At 41.3% G+C, this 23,959-nt stretch overlaps 1 protein-coding gene across 1 annotated transcript in view; it reads right to left on the bottom strand.

Moving 5' to 3' along the window:
* Positions 1 to 23,959, bottom strand: part of DCLK2 (doublecortin like kinase 2) — a 178,879-nt gene that overhangs the window by 49,335 nt on the left and 105,585 nt on the right. Inside the window, exons 3-5 of the mRNA XM_021708076.1 lie at positions 19,317 to 19,419; positions 15,724 to 15,825; positions 7,736 to 7,830 (exon numbers count right to left, since the gene is read on the bottom strand). Coding sequence (XP_021563751.1) covers positions 7,736 to 7,830; positions 15,724 to 15,825; positions 19,317 to 19,419 — 300 coding nt within the window. The remainder of the gene's footprint in view (positions 1 to 7,735; positions 7,831 to 15,723; positions 15,826 to 19,316; positions 19,420 to 23,959) is intronic.

Below are 23,959 nucleotides of genomic sequence, written 5' to 3'. Positions count from 1 at the left end.
TCTCACTTATAAGTAGGAACTAAACTAAGGATCTGCAGAGGCAGAAAGAATGGTGTAACGGACACTGGAGACTCCAAAGGGGGAGGGTAGGAAGGAGTGGAGGGATGAAATATCACTCATAGGGTACAATGTGCACAGGTGAGGGTGGTGGGTATGCTGTGCCATTATATAATGCATGCACATAACCAAAAACTATTTGTACCCTTCAAAGCTATTGAAATAAAAAATTAATTTCTACTGTTTATCAATTAAAAAAAGAAGAAGAAGCAAAGCCAAGTTCTAATACCTAGGAACTAGGTTCTAGGGAAGAAACCTAACAGGGACCTGCTGAGTAGCCTTAGTCTATAAATTTTTGGTCTGTTCATGTTGTTTCCAGTCATCTGTTTAAGAGACGGGCCTTGGCTGGGCATGGTGGCTAACACCTATAATCCCAGCACTGTGGAGGGCAAGGTGAGGGGAATGCCTGAGCCCACAGGTTCGAGACCAGCCTGGGCAACTTGGTGAGACCTCATCTCTACAATAAATCAAAAAATTAGCCAGGCCTTGTAGTGCATGCCTGTAGTTCCAGCTACTTGGAAAGCTGAGGTGGAAGGATCACCTGAGCGCTGCAGGTCGAGGCTGAGGTGGCTGGGAGCATGCCACCACCCTTTAGCCTGGGTAACAGAGTGAGACTCCAACTCAAAAAAAGAAAAGAAACTGGCCTTGCTTTCCCACTGTGTCCTTTTGACTGGTGGGGTTTATAAGCATGGGCTCTGCTCACCTTTGCCATTATACCCACAAGGTGGCTTCTATCTGAAATCTACCATATTACATCTCTCATATATCTGTAACCCATGCATTTGCTGGGCCTAGACTACACTATCTGTTTCCAACCTATGCCAACCTTGACAATACTCATCTCCACTGCTGGCTTCCAAGGAAAACCAATAATCCTAACCTACAGTGAAATTTATCATTTTACTATAGCTTTGTAGAGTTAGGTAGAAATGCTGGGCACAGTATAGACCACTTCACTTTCAAAGAGTTCCCATTAGCTGCCTATTGGCAAGCTCTTCCTCCCCCAGGTCTCCCAGGTGTTCTTCTCCATCTTTAATTCCCTTCACCCAGCCTCTTCCACAACCCTGGATTTCTTCTCTTTTTTCCCACCCCTTCCCTCCCCCCTTCTCGACCTTTTTTTTTTTAGTCAGAGTCTCACTCTGTCACTCAGGCTGGAGTATAGTGACATGCTCACAGCGTTGACCTGCTGGGCTCAGGCAATCCTCTCGCCTCAGTTTCCCAGAGTACTGGAATTGCAGGCTTGCGCCACTGCACTGGGCAATCTTTTTTTTTTTTTTTTTTTTAATGTAGAGCATTTGTGTACATGTAAACCCAGGCACTCAGTAGGAAACCATCCCCCTACACTTACCCTTCCTAAAAGACTTCAGCAACACAGCCTTTCTGTCACAGTTACACAAGCTTCCTCCTGGGTGCCTGTGCTGGAATCAATGAAGCAAGCCCACCAGAGATAGGTGAAAGTCAGATCCCAGAGGTTACAGAGACCCTGCAATGGTCAAAGGCCCCAACTAGCCATTAGCACCTTGAGCAAGTCATTTCACATCTCTAAGCCTCAGTTTCTCCATCTGTGAAAGGAAGACTAATCTAAAAGATCTGAGACTACTTCTGGTTTTCACATTCTGTAGTTTTTGGTAACTACTGACAAAAACACTCTTTTCTGATCAAAATGTTAATCAGGCTCCTCTGAATCCTCTGCTTGTAGGCCCAACTTTGGACTCCTCTCCCTATCCTTGCAGAATCCAGTTTGAGCAAAAATCTTGCTAAGTCAGTTTAGGGAAAATCCCCCGTGCCCTTGGTGTCTGACCTTGATATCAGATCACCCCGCCTGCCTTCAGCGGTAATCCTATCACAACAGTTAAGCCAGAAACTTCTTAACCTGGAAGTTTCCTCTTAGTAATCTTACATTCACTGACCTCCACCCTGCTCCTGGGTTATAAATCCCTACTTGTCCTTGTAAGAGCCAGAGTTGAGTCCAAACTGTCTTCCTCACTGCAAGACCCTGTTGCAGTGGTCCCTGTGCCTATAGCCATGACCCTGTCCCCTCTCTTTGAATGAAGTCTGCCTTACCATCTTTAATAAGTTTCAGGGATAATTTTTCTCTTTAACACCACTTAGGCAAAACCAAAAACTGTATAACCAACGTACAACTCACTCAGTTGTCCTAACATTTTTCAGTTTTAGGTTTAAAGAACCTCAATTACTTGGTCACCAGCCTATTTTTTTACACTCTCATCTGCAAAAAATGACTCACAATTTGGAGAAAGCTTAGATTCTGCTATTGGCTTTAGTCCAGCCCCTCCAAGAATAAAATTTTTTTTCTTTTGAGTCAGAGACTCACTCTGTATCACCCAGGCTACAGTGCAGGGGCACACTCACAGCTACTGCAGCCTCGGCCTGCTGGGCCCAGATCTTTCTGCCTCAGCTTTCCAAGTAGCTGGCACTACAGGTGTGCACCACCACACCTGGTTAATTTTTTGATTTGTTGTAGAGATGAGGTCTCCCCAAGTTGTCTAGGCTGGTCTCAAACCCATGGGCTCAGGCAATCCTCTCACCTTGGCCTCTCAAAGTGATAGGATTATAGGCATGAGCCACTGAGCCCTGCCAAGAATATAATCTTTTATAGCTGTATGTGAATGTAGCAGAGTTGTCTCCCTCACAGGGATATTAAGAAAACTGAGCACTTTTTGTGGAGAGGGGGTTGTTTCACAATCTTTCTCAAAGAGCAAACAAAAGTGCCCCTAACAAGCTGTGATCAGAGATTAAAACATCATATACCCTTATTTTCATTTTCGGATCTTTCAATGTCCCCACCAAAATATAAAAATAACTCCCAGAAATAGGCACAAAGTGGAGAAAACTGTGACAGAACATGAAATGCTGATTACCCTTTACTCAACCTTGCTTAATCCCCTAATGAGTAAAACCCGAAAGCCACCAATGCCAAGAGTGGTGTCCTGGCAGACAGAGAGGTGTGAGCGTCAACTCCTGCACATACTGTCTTGGCTTGGTTTGCTTGCTTTTGTCAATTCTCCAATTCTTGGGGAAAAGGCTATCTATCCCCAAGGCTATTAAAGCATTTAACTAGGATAAATAGTGGTAAAGAGTTCCTTCCATGAAAAACACTGCTCCACTGTCAGACATTCCCTCTTAACTGCTCTTAATAAGCTATTCTAAATGAAGGGGAAGGGGAAAGCCCAGCGCCAACACATGGTAATTTTCTGTAATTCTCCATTTGTAATGTCACTGAATAGAAAAAATAATGTGATGCTTTACACTGACATCAAAATTGGGGTATTTGGTATAGTAAAGAAAATTGGCTAAGTTGTATTATTTAAAAAGCAGGTTTTCATCCCAATGACAATATATATCGCAGATTTTGGAAACTGTAATGAGATTAAATTTCCACAAGACACAACCCATGAGAACAGGCAATCTTTAGAGACAGTTGGCATTGTGGCCTCGAAGCTGAATCTGTGTTGCACAGACTCATTTTAGCTACTGATATTTTGTTTTGTTTTTTATGTCATCTAAATTTAAGATTCAACCACCAATATTTAATATAAAATTTGGTGGTTCTATATCAGCTTTAAAGTGAAAGAATGAAAAACAGACTCCCCATCTTCTTGGGTAGATTTTTTTATAATTTAAAATAACTATATTCCTAGCATTTTAGCAGTCATTTAAAAAATCAAACGTCCTTATTTTACAAATGAAAAAGAGAAAACCCAGAGAAGATATCACAGCTGCTAGCCAAGCCCACAGGCCCCATACATTCTGAAGAAGGAGATGGAGGTCACGGAAGACCACTACTCATTATCTTACTTATAATCCTCATCTTCCATCTTGACCAGTAAAATCAATGCTTCACTAAATCAACAGATGATTTGTCTTCATCTCTTTTGTTTTGTTTTGAGTCAGAGTCTTACTCTGTTGCCCAGGCTGGAGTGCAATGGCATGCTTAGGGGCACAGCAGCCTCGACCTCTGGGCTCAGGCGATCCTTCTGTCTCAGCCTTCCAAGTAGCCAGAACTACAGGTGTGAGCCACCATGCCTAACTTTTTGATTTATTGTAGAGACAAAGTCTTGTCATTTTGCCCAGGCTGGTTTCGCTCCTGTGGACTTAGGCAATCTTCTCCCCTCTACTTCCCAAAGTGCTGGGAGTACTGGTATGAGCCACCACACCCAGCTCTCTTCAACTCTTTTGTCATCAATAAACAATCCTTGAGCACTTACTGTGTGCTAAATGCTGGGATCACTATACTAAATTACACTCACCATAGTAGGAATAATTTTACCTAACGTCTCAGCAATAATACAATCTATTGTCATGTTTTAAAAATTCCATGAATCTGCATCCCACAAAAGTGAGCAATCTTGTGCGAGTACGTGTGCATGTGTGAAGCAGGTATGTGCATGGAACATTAACATGTTATTTTCTTGAAATGGTTAGCTGTCCAGCCCTAAAGCTTCAGTCACAGTTGCTAATAAGCAGCACCAACTGACCTGGTGGCAACAATAGAAAAGGACAACCTAAGACATAGGAGTTGAAGATGGACTAGGAAGAAAGACAGGAGTCCAGATTACCAATGAGTATTAAAAATAAAGGAAAGTGTGGTGGCTTACACCTATAATCCCGGCCCAAGAGTTCAAGACCAGCCTGAGCAATATTGGGAGACCTCAACTCTACAAACAAACAAACAAACAGACAAAAATGAACTGGGTATGGTGGCAGTTACTTGGGAGGCTGAGGCAGACGGATGATCACCTGAGCCCTGAAGGTCAAGGCTATGGTGAGCCATGATCATGCCACTGCATTCCAGCCTGGGAGACAGAGTGAGATTCCAACTTAAAAGATGGGGGGACAAAAAAAGGTAGTTGGGGGGAAGGTGACCAAGAACTAGAGTAAGAGGCACTAAGGTACCCCACCCAACACCTACATTAGGCCCCAAGATCAAGAATCCCAGCCCTGCCCCGGGGCAATGACCTAGGGGAGAGGAAGCTTATGTTAGTTTTACCCCAGGTCAACAATTAACTAGCACTAAGAACCACTTCCTTTGCTTTAACAAATGATGAAACAACTGAAACTGAAAAAGAGGTGAATCAACCTGAATTATTTTTATTTCAGTTCTCTTGAAAGTTACTCAGATTAATAACAATATATAGGATCCAACAATTGCGTTCACGAGCTCATCCTAGAAAAAGTGCTACATACCTCATTGCTGAATATCACTATGATTACTTTTGAACTACTCCCCTTGGGAAGCTATGCACCAATGCCAGTGTCTAGTCCACCCATCTAAGCAATTTTGGGACTCTTTTTCTGGAATGGCCATCAGAGCCAATGTCATAGTACCCTTGATGTTTTGAATGTCATCAAATGTCTTCCTTTCAATATTTCCTTTATCTTTGAGTAAAGAAAAAGGTCATCGGGGGCCAGATCAGGTGAATTGAGAGGGTGTTCCAATACAGTTATTTGTACAGTGCTGCCAACGTAAGTGCATGGTGGCAAGTTCATGAACTTAATTGTCAGATCCCAACAAATGATGACGGCTCTAATGACCATTCCAGAAAGAGTTTCGAAATTGCTTTGACGGGTGGACTAGGCACTGGTGTCAGTACATAGCTTCCCGGGGGAGTAGCTCAAAGGTGACTCTAATGATATTCAGCAGTGAGGTACATAGCACTTTTTCTGTGCTGGTTCACGAACCTAATTGTCAGACCTCATACTTCCAATCTACTCTGGGAAAATTAAGTTAGGAAAGAAATCTTAAAATAATTAGATTAGTAATTTTTAAATTTATATAATTTTATTGGAATTGATCATTAAGAATTCTATTGAAATCACATTAATGAAATGACCTAAGCCAACTTAGTACTTCAGAAAAGTGACTTTTTTTGTTTGTTTGTTTTTGAGTTGGAGTCTCACTCTGTCACCCAGGGTGGAGTGCAGTGGCACACTCATGGCCACCGCAGCCACGACCTGCTGGACTCAGGTGATCCTTCTGCCTCAGCCTTCCAAGTAGCTGGAACTACAGGCACACGCCACCAGGCCCATTTTTTTGATTTATTGTAGAGACGAAGTCATGCCAAGTTGCCCGGGCTGGTCTCGAACCCTGGGCTCAGGCAATCCTCTCGCCTCCACCTCCCAAAGTGCTTGGATTACAGGCATAAGCCACCGCGCCTGGTCAGTTTTTCTGTTGTTGTTATAATTATAATGAGTTTCCAGTAATTAGAGGTAGGTGAGAACTACGTGCTTCCTACTTCCAAACTTCCTACCAGTCTCGATCCAAATTCTGCCAAGGTACATAAGCAAACAGACACAAAAACAATCTGTCCTTTACCCGGCAGAACTTTTTTTTTTTTCTCAGACATCTAGACGACAGTTATGCAAGTTCAATCTGAGGTACACACATTTCAGGGCAGAACACGTGAACCTGACTTTTGGTAGAGAATGGGACCCTGAGAAGTGAGGGAACCAGCATACTTCACACACTGCTATGAAAGTGTCAGGATGCCAGGCTTGGCAGGTTCCCATTCCTTGCTCATGTAAGGGTGTGTGCTCTGACCATTCCATTTCCTAACTTAAAATATTCTCCAGTATTCTTACAGCAAAGAAAAGCTTTTGGATTCTCCTTGGAGTTTAGGCAACCAACTTTGGAGAAGGCATTTCTTTTCTTTTTTTTTTTTTTTTAACCATGTCCCCCCATTCACAATACAAACCAGGCATAGGGCCGGGACTGAGGTGTATATAGGATAGATACTCTGACTCCTTTTTCGATATAGTCAGTATAAGAACACAGCCTGTGGTAAGCACCAGGAGGCTTGGAGAATGCATTTCTAATGATGATATGTCTGATGTCAATCAAACACATTAATTTATGTATGTATGTACCTGGTACAGTGTATACTGCAGTATTCTCAGGATACATTACTACATAGACAATCTGTTTCTACAAAGAAAACATTGAATCTTTAGCTCCAATTATTTATTGCTATTTTACCAGGCAAACTTTCTCTTATAAGTTTAAATTATTGGGAGCTACTAAACCAAATAAAACTTGTCAAAATTTTGCAAATTTGATTTTGTTCATCATTCTTCTCTCTATTCTAGGATAGCTGCCTATTACAGCAACTGGCAATCATGTTGCTACTGTTTATAATTTTAGAACATCATAGTTGATAACCTCTAAGTTTCTCACCAAAACTGAACATGTTTTTCTTTTTCTTACATTATCACTTATGAGCATAAGCATTATACTAGTATTTCATTCCATTTTAGATTTTATCAAAGTCAAATTATGTTAGCAACATTAAAGTCTTGATTCAGTAAGATTTTTTTTTAAAGGAATCATGGGATTCTCCAAGACTTTACCACTGCAGATCATTTGGATAACAATTGTAAAACTACTATTTATTGTACTTTGCCACATTATGTCCAACCCTAACTGCAACCCTGCACTCCCATTTTAGAGATGAGAAACTCTGAACTTCAGTTCAGAGGAGTTATATAAGCTGGACAAAATTACAACAGAACTCGGGATTCAAAGCCAAGCCTGCTAGGTTCCAAATCCTAAACTTTTTCCTTTTTAATTTGTTCCTATACCCAAGTCCCTAAACAAAATAAACTGCTAAATTATGAAACTCAAAATAACAAAATCACATAATCCGTTTCCATTTCATACCTTTAATCCTCTGAAACTTCCTGGGCTAGTTGGAGATGAACTGGAGGATTTCGTAGATTTAGGAGTAGAAAGTTGGCTGCTGGGAGTTCCATTAACTGACCATGAGACAAAGGAAACAGAGATCATTAAAACTGACAACAATTGGATGGCATAAAAACACAAAGCACATATGCAATATAGCTCCAGCAAAGCTTCAATTCATTTAAAGCTCAAAGCAGATGGCAAATCAACAAAAAAGCAAAAATAATGTATCATATTGCATTACAAACAAAAACAAAATCAGACAAGGAGTGAAACTAGAATTGTTTTCAATAGTAGTGTTCCAATAGTGATATAAACAAATATATCAGACATTATGGAATTAGCGATGTGAACAAGAACTTGTCTATAAACCCTGTCTGCCAGCAAAAGCAGAGAAATGAATGGCTGTTATACTTGTAATAGTTTACTATGAAGCCTGTTCCACAGCCGAGATATCCACTATCTTGGTGCATACCAACTTGAATAACCAAGAAGTTAATATGGCTCTCCCAAATCAACCATAATCCAAACATATTTTCTAAGCGTATTCTATTTTTTTTTTTGAGTTGGACTCTCACTCTGTCACCAAGGCTGCAGTGCAGTGGCACGCTCATGGTCACCACAGCCTCAACCTACTGAGCTCAGGTGATCCTTCCACCTCAGCCTTCCAACTAACTGGAACTACAGGCACACACCACCATGCCTGGCTAGTTTTTGATTTGTTGTAGAGATGAGGTCTCGTCAAATTGCCCGGGCTGGTCCCGAGCCCCTGGACTCAGGCAATCCTCTTACCTCAGCCTCCCAAAGTGTTGGGATTACAGGCTTGAGCCACTGTTTTCGGTCTCTTCCATTCTTAATGGAAAGGGAAAATCACTAGTAAATTGTCATGAAATACCTACTTATTTGCTTGAAGGTCATAAAAGACATTCTTTAACTATTTTGTCTAGACTACTTCTTTCTTTTCTTTCTTTCTTTTTTTTTTTTTTTGAGTCAGTCTCATTCTGTCACCTAGTCTAGAGTACAGTGGCACAATCACAGCTCACTGCAGCTCTGACCTCCTGGGCTCAGGCAATCTTTCTGCCTCAGCCTCCCAGGTAAATTATTTTACTTTTATATGGAGCAAGGTCTCATTATGTTGCCCACACTGGTCTCGAACACCTATGCTCAAGCAATGCTCCCACTTCAGTCTCCCAAATGCTAAGATTACAGGTGTGAGCCACCATGCCCGGCCTAGATAACTTATTTCTAATTCCTTCCACATTCTTTTTTTCACAGCTTAATTGCTCCTTTATTTAGCAAATGTTGGTAGTTTTCTGTGTTCCTTCTCCAAACCTCCATATACTCTTGTTTGGAAGCTTATTTAAATCCTATGCTAGAAAGATTGTGGCCACTGTATTGAGAAGAGGTTAACTTGCAGATGTTATACTACTAATTTATACTACAAATGCTGTTGAAACATTTCAGTATGACTTAAACTGACTCTCAACTGCATCACTTAGATCCATTCTACAGTAATTTCACAAAGCTAGTCATTAATAACTAATACTGATATATACTTTTCTCCTCTAAAGAGTATTTGCAATCCCTTTCATTATTAATCTTAAAAGTTTTTGCCCACAGTAGATGAAAACTGCCATTCATCTTTATGGAAAAAGAGGTCCATCTGCATTTTTTTTTTAACATGAGGGAGGAGTCAGCTATTAACTTATATTACTTTATTTTTATTTTTTATTTTTTTGAGTTGGAGTCTCACTCTGCTGCCCAGGCTGGAGTGCAGTGGCATGCTCACAGCCACCGCATCCTCAACTTGCTGGGCTCAGGAGATCCTTCAGTCTTCCAAGTAGCTGGAACCACAGGCATGTGCCACCACACCCGGCTAATATTTTTTTTTTTAATTGTAGAGATGAGGTCTCACCATGTTGCTCAGGCTGGTCTGGAACCCCTGAGCTCAGGCAATCCTCTCGTCTCTGCTTCCCAAAGTGCCGGGATTACAGGCTTGAGCCACAGTGCCTGGTTTACAGTTATTATTTTAAATGCTACTGATAAGGAAAAAAAAGTCAAATGCAGAGATAAAGGTCAAGATAGTTAACTTAAAAAAGTAAGCACTACTCCTTGAGCAGAGGCAGAAATTCTGCTTCACTGATTACTGATGATTAGATGAATCATCTGTGAACAGAGATATATGGGTTTTTGAAGTCACGTATGTTTATTATGTTGCTCATTTTGAAAATTCATTAAAGATGACACTTTTTTTCCATTATTTTAAAATTTCCAAACTTTAATTTTCTAACTTAAATCTACTTAAAAAATAACAGCCAGTTATCTAGATTTCTTAAACACATTAGAAACATTTAAGAATATTCAACAGCCCTAGTTATTTCTCAATTAAATTAAAGTCTCACTCTGTCGCCCAGACTGGAGTGCAGTGACTGCTCCCGGCCACCGCAGCCTCGACCTGCTGGGCTCTGGCGATCCTTCCGCCTCAGCCTTCCGAGTAGCCGGAATTACAAACATGCACTACCACACCCGGCTGATTTTTTTATTTATTGTAGAGATGAAGTCTCGCTGCCCAGGCAGGACTATGAACCCGCGGGCTCAGGCAATCCACTCACCTCAGCCTCCCAAAGGCATGGGATTACAGGCTGAGCCACCGAGCCCGGCTAATGTTATTTCTCTTACATAATTTATTTGAAAGGTAGAACACAAAGGGTTTTTAGGGCAGTGAAACTACTCTGGATGATACTATGATGGTGAGTGTATGTAATTACAAATCTGTCTAACCCCTTGAAATGTGTAACAAGAATGAAGCCTAATGTAAACTATGGATGGTAACGATGTGTCTGTCAATGTAGGTTCATCAACTGTAACAAATATACCACTCTAAAGGAAGATGCTGATAATAGAAGAGGCCATGCACGTTTGGGGCAGAGGGTACATAGAAAATGTATAGCTCACACTCAATTTGGCTGTGAACCTAAAACTGCTCTAAAAAGTAAAATCTCTTTAGAGGGGATTGATAGAAAATAGAGATTATTAAGGGCAATAAACTAGTAACCTTGCTGTGAGCTGAGACTCGATTTTCCTTTTTTATTTTTCTCTATCCCACACAGCAACCCACAGGTCACCAGTTCCTAATCCTAAGTACTGTTAGTTTTCACCAGCATTCCAAAGTTACCCTGACAGCAAAGGCTTCCTTGGAATGGTAACAGGAAAGGTACTAAAGGAGGACAATCCGTCCTGCAGATGGTGATCTTTGTAGCAGACCAGTCTCTCTAAAAATACATCTCCAGGCTGTGTGTGGTGGCTCAACACCTGTAATCCCAATACTTTGGGAGGCTGAAGTGGGGAGGATTGCTTGAATCCAGGAGTTCAAGACCAGCCTGGGCAACATGCATCCCTATTAAAAAAAAAACAGGCGTGGTGGCGCTGACCTACAGTTCCAGCTACTTAGGAGGCTGAGACAGAAGGATCATCTGAGCAAGGAGATCAAGGCTATGGTGAGCATAATCATACCACTGCACTCCAGCCTGGGTATCAGAGTGAGACTCTGAACAACAACAACAACAAAATCCCCTGTGTAAGCACAGTTTCTTCACAAAACTCACTGCCAGGAATTTCATGGGGCCAATAACTATATTATTCATATTTTCTTCCAAATAACTCTGATCTTAGAGATATTAATCACAGGTAGGCCTCTAAGTTTTTGATAGCATTTGGAAGGTTATAAAAAATGTTCTCCAATGAGTAGTTCTTAATTTTACGTACTTGTGTAGTTCTCCGGATTTTTAGAAGGGACCCAGGACAGTGCCACGTGTAACCTCCCTGTCACTGCTGCCACCAAGTGGGAGGTATGTGACAACCAGCCAGCACCTTCTCCATGCTTCCATTCCTCTACTACACTCTTACTGTCTACCCCAAAATTCTATCCCCCTTGCCTCAACTGTAAGGGAAGAAGAAATATACTTGGGGATTTTTATTTATTTGTTCACTCTGAATATGTTTTCTCATGGAAGATTATGAAAGAGACACAAGCTAGAAACCAACAAGGATTTTTAAGACACAAATTATGGTAACCACTTACCCATTTAAGTTATCCAGCTTAATATCCATGGGATTATTACACATTATTTAGCTATTTTGACAGAGAGTTGAAGAATTTAGTCAACCAGAAGACTTCACTCAAAGCAGGACTCCTATCCCAAGATTGCAAAAGAAATATCATCCTTACAAAGTTATCAGCTCTGTTTGAAATTCCAATTAGTCCCATGGAATTTTTTTTTTTTTTGAGTTGGAGTCGCCCAGACTGGAGTGTAGTGGCCGCTCCCGGCCACCGCAGCCTTGACCTGCTGGGCTCCGGCAATCCTTCCGCCTCAGCCTTGCGAGTAGCCAGAATTATAGGCACGCGCTACCACGCCCAGCTAATTTTTTGATTTATTGTAGAGATGAGGTCTCGCCTGCCCAGGCGGGTCTCGAACCCGCGGTCTCAGGCAATCTACTCACCTCAGCCTCCCAAAGGCGCGGGATTACAGACTGAGCCACCGAGCCCGGCCCCATGGAATTTTCTAAATGGCAACAGGTATGCCACAACTAAAGTAGTCTCTTGTGACATTTAGCAATACAAAACTCTCTCCTTCCTGGTGGAAGGGAGAGGGAAGGAAAAGCTATGCAGATAAATATAGTAACTTTCTTCAGAATCATACTCAAGTCCTGGCAGTTGACTCAGGCTTTCAGTTTTCTATAACGGCAATAAGTGTGGAATATATTTTAAATTACTGTCTCATAAATAAGACCTTTTGCTCTCTGGAATGTGGTTTTAAAATCTCACAACTTTTACTTGATGAGTATGAGGCCTACTCTATTAATAATTAAAATCCAATTATGGACTCAGTTTATTTATTTTATTTTATTCTTTGTTTTTTAGTGAGAGTCTTACTCTGTCGCCCAGGCTGGAGTGCAGTGGCATGCTCACAGTCACTGCAGTCTCGACCTGCTGGGCTCAGGCGATCCTTCCACCTCAGCCTTCCAAGTAGCTGGAAACATAGTTGTGTACCACCATGCCCATCTAATATTTTTTATTTACTGTAGAGATGAGGTCTCACCAAGTTGCCCAGGCTGGCCTCGAATGCCTCCCAAGGTGCTGGGATTACAGGCATGAGACACTGCACATGGCCTATTTATTTATTTATATTTTTTGATAAAGGGTCTCACTCTGTCACCTAGGCTGGCGTACAGTGGCATGATCATAGCTTACTGCAGTCTCAAATTCCAGAGTTCAAGGGATCTTCTTGCCTCAGCCTCCCAAGTAGCTAGGACCACAGGTGTACACCACCATTCTCAGCTAATTTTTAAACTTCTATGTAGAGACCGTGTCTTGTTATATTGCCCAGGCTAATCTCCAACTCGTGGGCTCAAGCAATCCTCCCACCTCAGTCTCCCAAAGTACTGGGATTACAGGCATGAGCCACCACACCTGGTCAGTTGAAAATTTTGTGTATTAGCATGCTGTGATTTTCCTTAAACAGATTCTAAGTGTTCCAAATTCAAGTTAAGAATTATTTATACATTTATTAGGCTATATTCGAACAGTTGGTCTGCAAGACAAATGTGGCTATGAAACATGTTTTTTGTTCAATATGCTAATTTTCCTCTTTAGACCCCAGGAGAACAAAATTGAATTAATCATACCTGATTCTTGAATCACTCTCCCTTTTATTTAAAACAATTCTTTTTCTTTTCTTTCTTTTTGTTTTTATAGAGATAGGGTCATACTACATTGCTCAGGCTACGGTGCAGTGGTTGTTCACAGGTGTGATCATCACAGCACACTACATGCTGGAACTACTAGTTTCAAAGGATCATTCCATCTCAGTCTCCAAGTAGCAGGGACTATGGGTACCCACCACCGTACCTGGCTATTTAACAGTTTTACTGATGTTCTAAGCATCTGTAAGCTTATCACCAAAAACAGTAGGTAGACTTCACAGGAACCTACGTTCACTATTTGTTCAGCCCAGGTATTAATGCAAATTTCATATTATATTTAAGCTTTCCTAGATTCTTTACAGAGGGCATAATACAATGTGAAATAAGGTTAATAGCAGAGAGATATCTTTAGATACAAATATCCATATTGTTAACTGTCACATTTTTAGAGAGAGTGGGTTCAATCTATCCCTCTAGGAAAATAACTGAAGACTAGAAATATTGCAGTGCTGCCTCCTTGCATGGACTAAATACACCTGATAAACCTACTCTGGCATATGCTATTGAAAAGTACTACCAATTCTAGGTTTTAATGATTCCTAAACTCTTAGCCCAGGGTGGGGTGGGGGTGAGGGCAGAATAATACAATTTCTTCTATGGCCATTCTTTTTTTTTTTTTGGAATTGGAATCTCACTTTGTCACCCAGGCTGGAGTTCGGTGACATGCTCATGGTCACTGCAGCCTCTACCTTCTGTGCTCAGAGGATCCTTCCACCTCAATCTTCCAAGTAGTGGGAACCACAGGCACATGCCACCACATCTGGCTAATTTTTTTACTTATTGTAGAGACAGTCTTCCCATGTTGCCCAGGCTGATCTTGAACCCATGGGTTCAGGCAATCCTCTTGCCTGCCTCCCAAAGTGCTGGGATTATAGACACGAGCCACCACGCCTGGCTAATATGGCCATTCTTATTACCAACAAACTTTAGCCTTTTCAGTAACAGAATTTTCCAAAATAAACTAGAACGGGCCCCGTGAGGCAGCATGCTTCCTCCTTGATCACTTTGTATTTTTGACTACACACAGATGGGCACTTGGCAATTTTCTGATGACAACCAGTTCTCTAATACACAAAAGTGGCTGAAGTGTCTTATGCATTGAGAAGCATTTCATACCACACAGATGCACACTGGAATAAGCCAGACACGTTCATGGAAATGGAGCAAAAAGGAAACAGAAATGTGGCAAAAGACAGAAACAAAAACCCAGCAGAGCAACAAAGCCATCATAATCATGGCTCACCTGGGGATTTGGTTGTAGAATAGGCACTGGAGTAGTGGCCACTCCTCTTTACTGCCCACATGCAGTATACACAGAGCAAGAGAAGACAGTAAGGAGAGTGATTATTCAGCAGGTCTGTTTATACAAAAGAGGGTAAGAAAACCTGCACCTGCCCTAAAGAAAGTGGGTGGGTGCTGGAGCAGAAGGGGTGAACAGTGGAATGTCCAATAGAATCGGTCTTTAATAAAGCTGGATGCTTGAGACTCTTGTCCTTGATACTACTTTCACATGATCTAGATTCTCCATCTGTTAAATCAGTTTTTCACAATTCTTTCCTCAATGGGAAATGGTATCAACAAACGCATTCTTAATTACTTTAAACCCATAGAATCAATACATATTGAGTTTTTTTATGCATCAAATTTCTTAAAATATCAACAGTCAAAATTATGACAACTCTCTAGGCTTAAATCCTGAAAGAAACAAAATTACAGGTAGGTCTGACTCTTAAGTAAGTAATCCTTTTCAACAGTAATTGTTGTTCCTATTATATTGCTTGAGGAAGGAAAAATCATCAGTGGAAATGTATCAAGTAAAAACACTTCTGCGTGGAGTGTATTTATGTGCTTTAAAATAGTAAGAGTTAATTATGTTAAGACAGTAAGTATCTGCAATCATACAGCACAAAATCTGAAAAGCAGATTCTAGTAGTCAAAATATGAAACCCTTCTATGTAAATACCAGAAGATTCCAGATAATGAGGAAAATGTGTCAAAACAAAAACACCCAGGTCTCTTAGGAGAATGACTGTAAGTGATTGAAACAGACTTAATTTTGGTTTTCAAAAATCATATCATCTATATGTTCTGAAATCTGGTTGTACACGAACCTGACAAAAATGGCTAATTTGTAATAATTCAAGAAAACTGAAGGAAAATGTTCTGTTCCTTCTACAGTCACCTATTTCTTTTCCAGTAACTACCTGAAGCTGGTGATTTGCTGCGTCGAGAGGGCCCAGGGCTTTTGGATCCAGAATACTTAACAGCTGAGGAGCGTGAATAAGATGACTTCAGGACACGGCATTCTAGAAAGGAACAAAAGTGCATTAAAAAAGTTTGGTAATAATGCCAACTAAAGGCAGATTACATGTGATTGTAGTCTACTGCCTAGAACCATTATCTGATCATTTCTCTATTGCTGTCAAACAACTTAACATACAAGGCAGTCATCCCAGAAGTACACCTGAGGCGACCTTCAGCTAGGCTACACATCTTGTGACATCACCTCCTTGTTCCAGACAGAGTTGTTAATGAATAAAGACATCTCAGTGTCCTCAATTAATATACACAAACATACACAGCCTAATTGTATATGTGCAACTTTAAAAAAAAATCAGTAGCACTGATAGGCAAAGACTACAATTTTATTATCCTCTCCCAACTCCTTCATTAACTTATTTTAAAAGGGTATGAGAGTCTAACTCATGAACTCCTTACTGTCTCAGTTTCCATCTTCCACAAGCATGGGACATCAAAAATGAGGAAATTGGCTTTAAACGATAACTGGTCTTTTCATAAATCGTCAAATAAAATATTGTTTCGAGTACCAGAAGTAATTATAGCTAAAATAATGCTTCTAATTTGGATAATTAAGAGCATGAGTTTTGGAGTTATGTCGATTTTGTATGAATTATGAATTTGATTTAACATTTGCTAACTAGGGAACCTTGATTCTAAGTCTTGTTTCCCACCCCCTCCCAATGAAATTGGAATAGGAATAAAATCCACTTCACAGGTTTGTTATAAGGATTAAATTAGGTAACATATTGTCTGTAATTTATTTTAAAATACTTCAATTTATGCAGGAAGATTAAAAATGTGTGTTAGTTAGTTTTAATCTATACCCCAGGGGCAGTAAATTGACAAGTGAAGTGTACTAATCAGGAAAATACACACCAGGGAGGCTAGTTAGCATTTGAAAGACTCTAATCAAAACTTTATACAAAGGAAGCAACTTCTGCTTGCTTAATTAGTGTTGGGGATGTTAGAAAGTATTTCATTGTTGAAAGGTGTGGTGTGTGGATTAGTTAGAAACATCTTAAAAGCACTGCTACTCTTATATGAGCAGGATATACAGAGAGCCAATAACCTTGATCTTGATAACCACACACTGGATTTAGGTATTGGAGCCAGTCTTGCACTCAGCTCGTTCTTAATAGAGAATTTTGTTACTTAACTAAGATTAGATTATTTATTTATTTATTTATTCATTCATTCATTCATTCATTCATTTATTTGAGTCAGAGTCTCACTCTGTAGCCCAGGCTGGAGTGCAGTGGCACACTCACGGTGACTGCAGCCTTGACCTGCTAGGCTCAAGTGATCCTTCCTCCTCAGCCTTCCAAGTACCTGGAACCACAGGAACCACAGGCATGCGCCACCATGCTTGGCTAAGTTGCCCAAACTTGTCTTGAACCCCTGAACTCAAGTAATCCTCTCATCTCCCCTTCTTAAAGTGCTGGGATGACAAGCGCGAGCCAATGTGTCCAGTTAATTTTAAGGATTTTTTTTTAAGTAGGACTTACTAAGACAGAAAAGCTCCTATAGTGGGAGGGGACCTGAGAGAAGTTGCCTTTTTTTTTTTTTTTTTTTGAGTTGGGGGTCTCACTCTGTCACCCAGGCTGGAGTACAGTGGCATATTCCCAGAATAACATTTGAAATCACTGAGATTATTATGCTAAATAGTTGAAAACTCCATAATTGGCTAAAATCAAGAAAAAGGGATTTTTTTTCATCCCACCCATGAAATAGCTTCATTTTTTTCTAAATATGTATCATGTGTCACTTAACATTGAGGATATGTTATGAGAAACGTGTCAAGTGATTTTGTCGCTGTATGAAAATCAGAGAGTATACATATACAAACCTAGAAGGTACAACCTCTACCGCACACCTAGGCTGGATGGTACAGCCTATTGCTCCTATGTTACACATGTGTACACCATGTTACTATACTGGATACTGTAGGCAACTGTAACACAATGGTATCTGCATATCTAAACATAGACCAGATACAGTAAAGGTATTATAATCTTTTTTTTTTTTTTTGAATTGGAGTCTCACTCTGTCGCCCAGGCTGGAGTGCAGTGGCATGCTCAAGGCCACCACAGCCTCGTCCTGCTGGGCTCAGGCGATCCTTCCACCTCAGCCTTCCAAGTAGACAGAACTACAGGCACACGCCACCATGCCCAACTAATTTTTTGATTTATTGTAGAGATGAGGCCTTGCCAAGTTGCCCAGACTGGTCTCGAACCAGCAGCCTCAGGCAATCCTCTCACCTCAGCCTCCCAAACTGCTGGATTATAGTAGTGAGCCATCATGCCTGGCCAGTATTATAATCTTTTTTTTTTTTTGAGTTGGAGTCTCACTCTGTTGCCCAGGCTGGAGTGCAGTGGCATGCTCACAGCCACTGCAGCCTCAACCTGCTGGACTCTGGCAATCCTTCCGCCTCAGCCTTTCAAGTAGCTGGAACTACAGGTACGCGCCATCGTGCCTGGCTAATTTTTTTTTTAATTTACTGTAGAGATGAGGTCTCACCAAGTTGCCCAGGCTGGTCTCAAACCTGTGGGCTCAGGCAATCCTCCCACCTAGGCTTCCCAAAGTGCTGGGATTACAGGCGTGAGCCACCATGCCCGGCCGATATTATAATCTTATGGGATCACCATCATACATGTGGTCATTGACTGACCAAAATGTTGTTAAGCAGCACACAAGTGCAAAATAAATAATGCATGTTCTCAATTAAAAAAAAAAATTACAGCCAGGCTCGGTGGCTCAGCCTGTAATCCCAGCACTTTGGGAGGCCAAGGCAAGTAGACTGTCTGAGCCTGTGGGTTCGAGACCAGCCTGGGCAACTTGGAGAGACCTCATCTCTACAATAAATCAAAAAATGAGCCGGGCGTGGTAGCATGCGCCTGTTGTTCCGGCTACTAAGAAGGCTGAGGCAGAAGGATCGCCAGAGCCCAGCAGGTTGACACTGGGGTGGCTGTGAGCATGGGTACACTCCAGCCTAGGTGACGAAGTGAGCCCCCAACTAAAAAAATATATACATATAGCAAGTAAAACAACAGGGTAAAAGAAACCTCAGATAACCACCATTAACAGTTTAATAATTTAGTTATTTTATGTATTTCCTTAGGTACACACATATCATGAAAAATGGACAATTAGACACTTCATATTCAATGCTATCCAGGCACTTATGGTGGCACAGCCAATCACTATTCTGAAGGAGGGCACAAAGCATTTCAGAGGCAAAATACAGTAAGAAAGGATGAAACTGAATTGGTAACAGTTCAAACTACCTGAATTTGGTGCTGGGTTTTCATTTCTTTTCTATAACTAGGCAAATACTTTCATGTCATTTTGTATCTTCATTAGGTCAAAAAGAGTACTGCCAATGTTATCTGTCTCCAACAAGCCAGACCTCTTAACACACACCGAGTGGCTAAACCCCCAAGCCTTCATTTCAGAGGTTACCAAGATGGTCAATGAATTGGTCAATACATTTCCTTACCACTATGATCCAAGACAAAGTCATCTTGGGCATAACGGAATTTTTCTGGTCCACATGCAATAAAAACATCATCATCACCAAAAAAGTCTTGCAGACAAGTAACCTGAAAAAAAAAAAAAAGCATGTCAAAGAAATAAATTTAGAGACATTAGAAGTGAAGCAAAAAGTAAGCAAAGTTAAATACATTTGCAAGGCTTAACTACAGTATTCAGGTGGAATAGAAAGCTATTTAATATCACACTACATAACCAAGCACTTTACCTTCACAAAGCACTTTCATACCTGCTCTTGACCTCAGCCCAACAGAGTGAAGAGGTCATGGCATGCATCAATATTCCTGTTTTACAAATGAAATCAAGGAAGTACATGCAAAGGAAGCCCTTGCACTCTGAGGGGACATCGTAAATCTAGCAAACCACTCAGATGTCCCCTTCTCAGGGGACATAAAGAGAGTACTGACAGAGGACAAATCTACACCAGTACAAATTTTTCAGAAACGTATGTTTCCTTGAAGTTTTCCATTCAACTTACATGAAAAAGCAAATAAAGAAATGGAACATAAATTGAGATATATATTTAAAAAATATATCAGCCGGGCTCGGTGGCTCAGCCTGTAATACCACGCTGAGGTGAGTGGATTGCCTGAGCCCACGGGTTCGAGACCCGCCTGGGAAACTTGGTGATACCTCATCTCTACAATAAATCAAAAAATTAGCCAGGCATGGTTGTGTGCGCCTGTAATTCCGGCTACTCGGAAGGCTGAGGTGGAAGGATCGCCGGAGCCCAGCAGGTCAAGGCTGCAGTGGCTGGGAGCGGCCACTGCACTCCAGTCTGGGCGACAGAGTGAGACTCCAACTCAAAAAAAAAAAAAAAAAAAATCAGCTGGTGCTACGTGGAAAGAGAATGTGTGCTCTCACAGTAGTGCACAGGCGGGACAATAAAATACATATTATTAATGTGGGAGGAAGGAAACAAGACTGCATTGTCTGCTCCAATAAAAAAACACCAGGTGTAAGACATCAAAGAAATTACTATTGCACAACATAGATCCATGAACCTGCAACGCATTTCAGTGACTGTTTCACACATTACTACATATTAGAAAAATATAAGATATAAAATTTTGATTTTTTTTGTCATAAATAAGTTGCTCCATGTCCAAAATTCCACCAGAAGCCAAATATCACTACAATAAAATAATTGCTTCCAACGCTATACTATTTAATATGAAGTGAGTCGTTTTTCACTATTTTGTAAGAAAGTGCAGTCAAGTTGCTGGTAGATGACCAATGGGTGTCTCTAAGTGCAAACGGTTAAGTGATTCTTTTCCTCCAAGGGTTCCTGAACGGAAGAGTGGTAAGGCTGGTGTTGGAGGCCTCTGCTCTCAGCTTAGTGTTCTTTCTTCTCCTGCCCCTCCCTTCTGCCCTAGCAACTCTACTTCTCAGCAGTGTGACCTTGGACATGGCTTCTCTGTTTCTCTACTACAGTGCTTTGCATTGTTTTAAGGACTGATGTATAAAAACTGCTTGGATCAGTGCCTGGAACATAAGTGGTCCATGTATTAACACTCACCAACATCACCGCTACCTCCACCACTATCAAGATCAGAGAAATATCTGCTAGGAAGCTAATGGGACTTAAGGGTCAGGGCTGTTCCAAGACCCTGTTCTTAAATATGTAGTCAATTTCATCTTTTTTCAAAAAGCTCCATGCTGGGTTCAGTGGCTCAGCCTGTAATCACAGCACTTTGGGCAAGTGGATTGCCTGAGCCCACGGGTTTGAGACCAACTCAGGCAACTTGGTGTGACCTCGTCTCTACAATAAATTAAAAAATTAGCTGAGCGTGGTAGCGTGTGCCTGCAGTTCCATCTACTTGGAAGGCCGAGGCAGAACGATTCTGGAGCCCAGCAGGTCGATGCTGGGAGGTGGCCATGAGTATGCCAGTCTGGATGACAGAATGAGACTCCAAATCAAAAAAACAAAACACTTCCCTTCCCCGTCTCCATACTGTATCAGTTTCAGACCCCATGAAACCAACAAACAAACATTGCTCTAGTACATGGAGGGACTGAGCATCCCAGTAATTCTTTAAGTCTTCCTGATCATTGTTTAGCTTTTTACAGGAAAACATAAACACACAAAACAAATCTCAATATAGAGTGAGAAAACAATGCTCCTGAGCAAAGACAGTGAACCAGACACAAGGTAGATGACCCATATGATGCCCTTTTTTTTTTTTGCAAGAAGTTGACTTTGCAGGCACTAAGCAGAGCTGGCATAGGTACTGCCTGCTTGTTCCACTTCTCATCAAGCAAGATGCAGTTTTGATACTTCAGTGAAGCTCACCCAGGGCTACAGTGTCTGAGGCCTTAAAGAAGAATTGTGTTTTTTGTTTTATGAAAAAGACACTTGCACTTGTATGTTTGTTGAAGCACTATTCTCAATAGTGAAAACATGCAATCAACCCAGGTGTCCATCAACAATGAACTGAATAAAGAAATGTGGTACATATCTACCATGGAATACTACACTGCCATAAAAAAGAATGAAATTACAGCATTATTTTTCAAAAAAAGGAAATTTTTATTTGTTTTGCGATCAATTTAGCATGAAAAAAATAATTGAATTTTCTAAAATATACCTAAACGAATGTCTCTCTTTGAAAAATTAGTTAATTTTTAATTAACTATTACAAGGAACTATTTTATCTGGTACTAAATTAATTGACATTTGACTAGAATAAATAACAATATCAACAACTAAATTACTTATTATGTGGAATAACAGCATCTGACAGGTTGGGCTCGGTGGCTCAGCCTGTAATCCCACCACTTTGGGGAGCCGAGGTGAGTGGATTGACTGAGTCCGCAGGTTCAAGACCAGCCGGGCAACTTGTCAAGATCTCGTCTCCACAATACATCAAAAATTAGCTGGGCGTGGTAGCACACCTGTAGTTCTGGCTACTTGAAAGGCTGAGGCAGAAGGATCACCAGAGCTTAGCAAGTCAATGCTGGGGTGGCCATGAGTGTGCCACTGCACTTCAGCCTGGGCGACAGAGACTCCAACTTAAAAAAAAAAAAAAAGCATCTAACAAGTCTCAGGGAAAACAACAGATTTAATTTTTTTTGCATAGCAGTTTTTATTACTTTCTTCCTAATTGATCTTTTAATGATTTCACCTGTCAGTTTAAGTTTGGGTTTCCAAGCATAGTTTGCATAAGATACCTGCCTCCCTCTGATTTTTTTTTTTTTTTTTTTGAGTCCGTCTCACTCTGTCACCCAGGCTGGAGTGCAATGGCATGCTCAAGGCCACCGTAGCCTCAACCTGCTGGACTTAGGTAATCCTTCTGCTTCAGCTTTCCAAGTAGCTGGAACTACAGACACAGGTCACCACACCCGCTTAATTTTTTATTTATTGTAGAGACAAGGTCTTGCCAAGTTGCCTAGGCTAGTCTCGAACCCCTGGGCTCAAGCAATCTTCTCACCTCGGCTGGGATTATATGCATGAGCCACTATACCTGGCTTCTCCATCTATTTAGGTTCCATCTTTGAATGCATATTTTGCCTAAACAGTTAACCAAATTACATAATTTTCCCCTTTTCCCTCCCTCCCTCCCAAAGGGTCTCACTTTGTCTCCCATGCTAGAAAGCAGTGACTCAATGCAGCCTCGACTTCCTAGGTTCAGGCAATCCTCCTGGCCTCAGCTTCCCGAGTAGCTGGGACTACAGGCACATGCCACCATGCCCAGTTAATTTTTGGGTTTTTTTGTAGAGATGAGGTCATGCTATGTTGCCTAAGCTGGTCTTGAATTCCTAGGCTCAAACAATTCTTCTGTTTTAGCCTCCCAAAGTAGTGGGATTACAAGCATAAATCACCATACCCAGGTTTTCATGCTTTTTATTTTTATTGTAATAGATAGGGTTTTGCTCTGTCACTCAGACCAGAGTGCAGTGTTGTGATCATAGCTCAAAGGAACCTTGAACTCCTGGGCTCAAGTGATCCTCTCATCTCAGCCTCCCAAGTGGCTAGGGCTACAGGTACACATTATCACATCTGGCTAATTTTGCTATTTTTTGTAGAGACTGTGTCTCACTGTGTTGCCCAGGCTGTTCTCCATCTCCTGGCTTCAAGTGATCCTCCTATCTCAGCCTCCCAAAGTGCTCTCAAAGTAGATATGAGTCATTGCACCTGGCCTCTTTTTTCATGCTTAAAAACAAGACTTTAGATTTAGCCAAGATGTGGAGTAGGATAGGATAGGACAGGACTTTCCTACAGGGGCTGGGGAGGCCAGCCTTCCTTCCCCTGGTGAGAATGGCCTGAGATGTGCCATGGGGCAAGCCATCTGATGTGACTGAGGCACCTACTAGTAATGGGGCATCAGTCCACTAATCTTTTGTAATTCCTATTAAACTTGAACTAAAGCAAAACAAAAACAAAAACCCAGACTCCATTGAAAATGAGTAAATAAGGAACGAAGGAGGGAATTTCTTTCCTTCTGTGACTGCTGGTTTAAAACACAAGTCTCAGCCGGGCTCGGTGGCTCAGCCCGTAATCCCGCGCCTTTGGGAGGCTGAGGTGAGTGGATTGCCTGAGTCCGCAGGTTCGAGACCCGCCTGGGCAGCGAGACCTCATCTCTACAATAA

This window comes from Carlito syrichta, unplaced genomic scaffold (genome assembly GCF_000164805.1).
Source record: "Carlito syrichta isolate Samal-C Ts95f unplaced genomic scaffold, Tarsius_syrichta-2.0.1 Scaffold130554, whole genome shotgun sequence".
Classification (NCBI taxonomy): domain Eukaryota; kingdom Metazoa; phylum Chordata; class Mammalia; order Primates; family Tarsiidae; genus Carlito; species Carlito syrichta.
The sequence above is the reverse complement of the archived record's forward strand: the minus strand, read 5'-3'. Positions and strand labels throughout refer to the sequence as shown.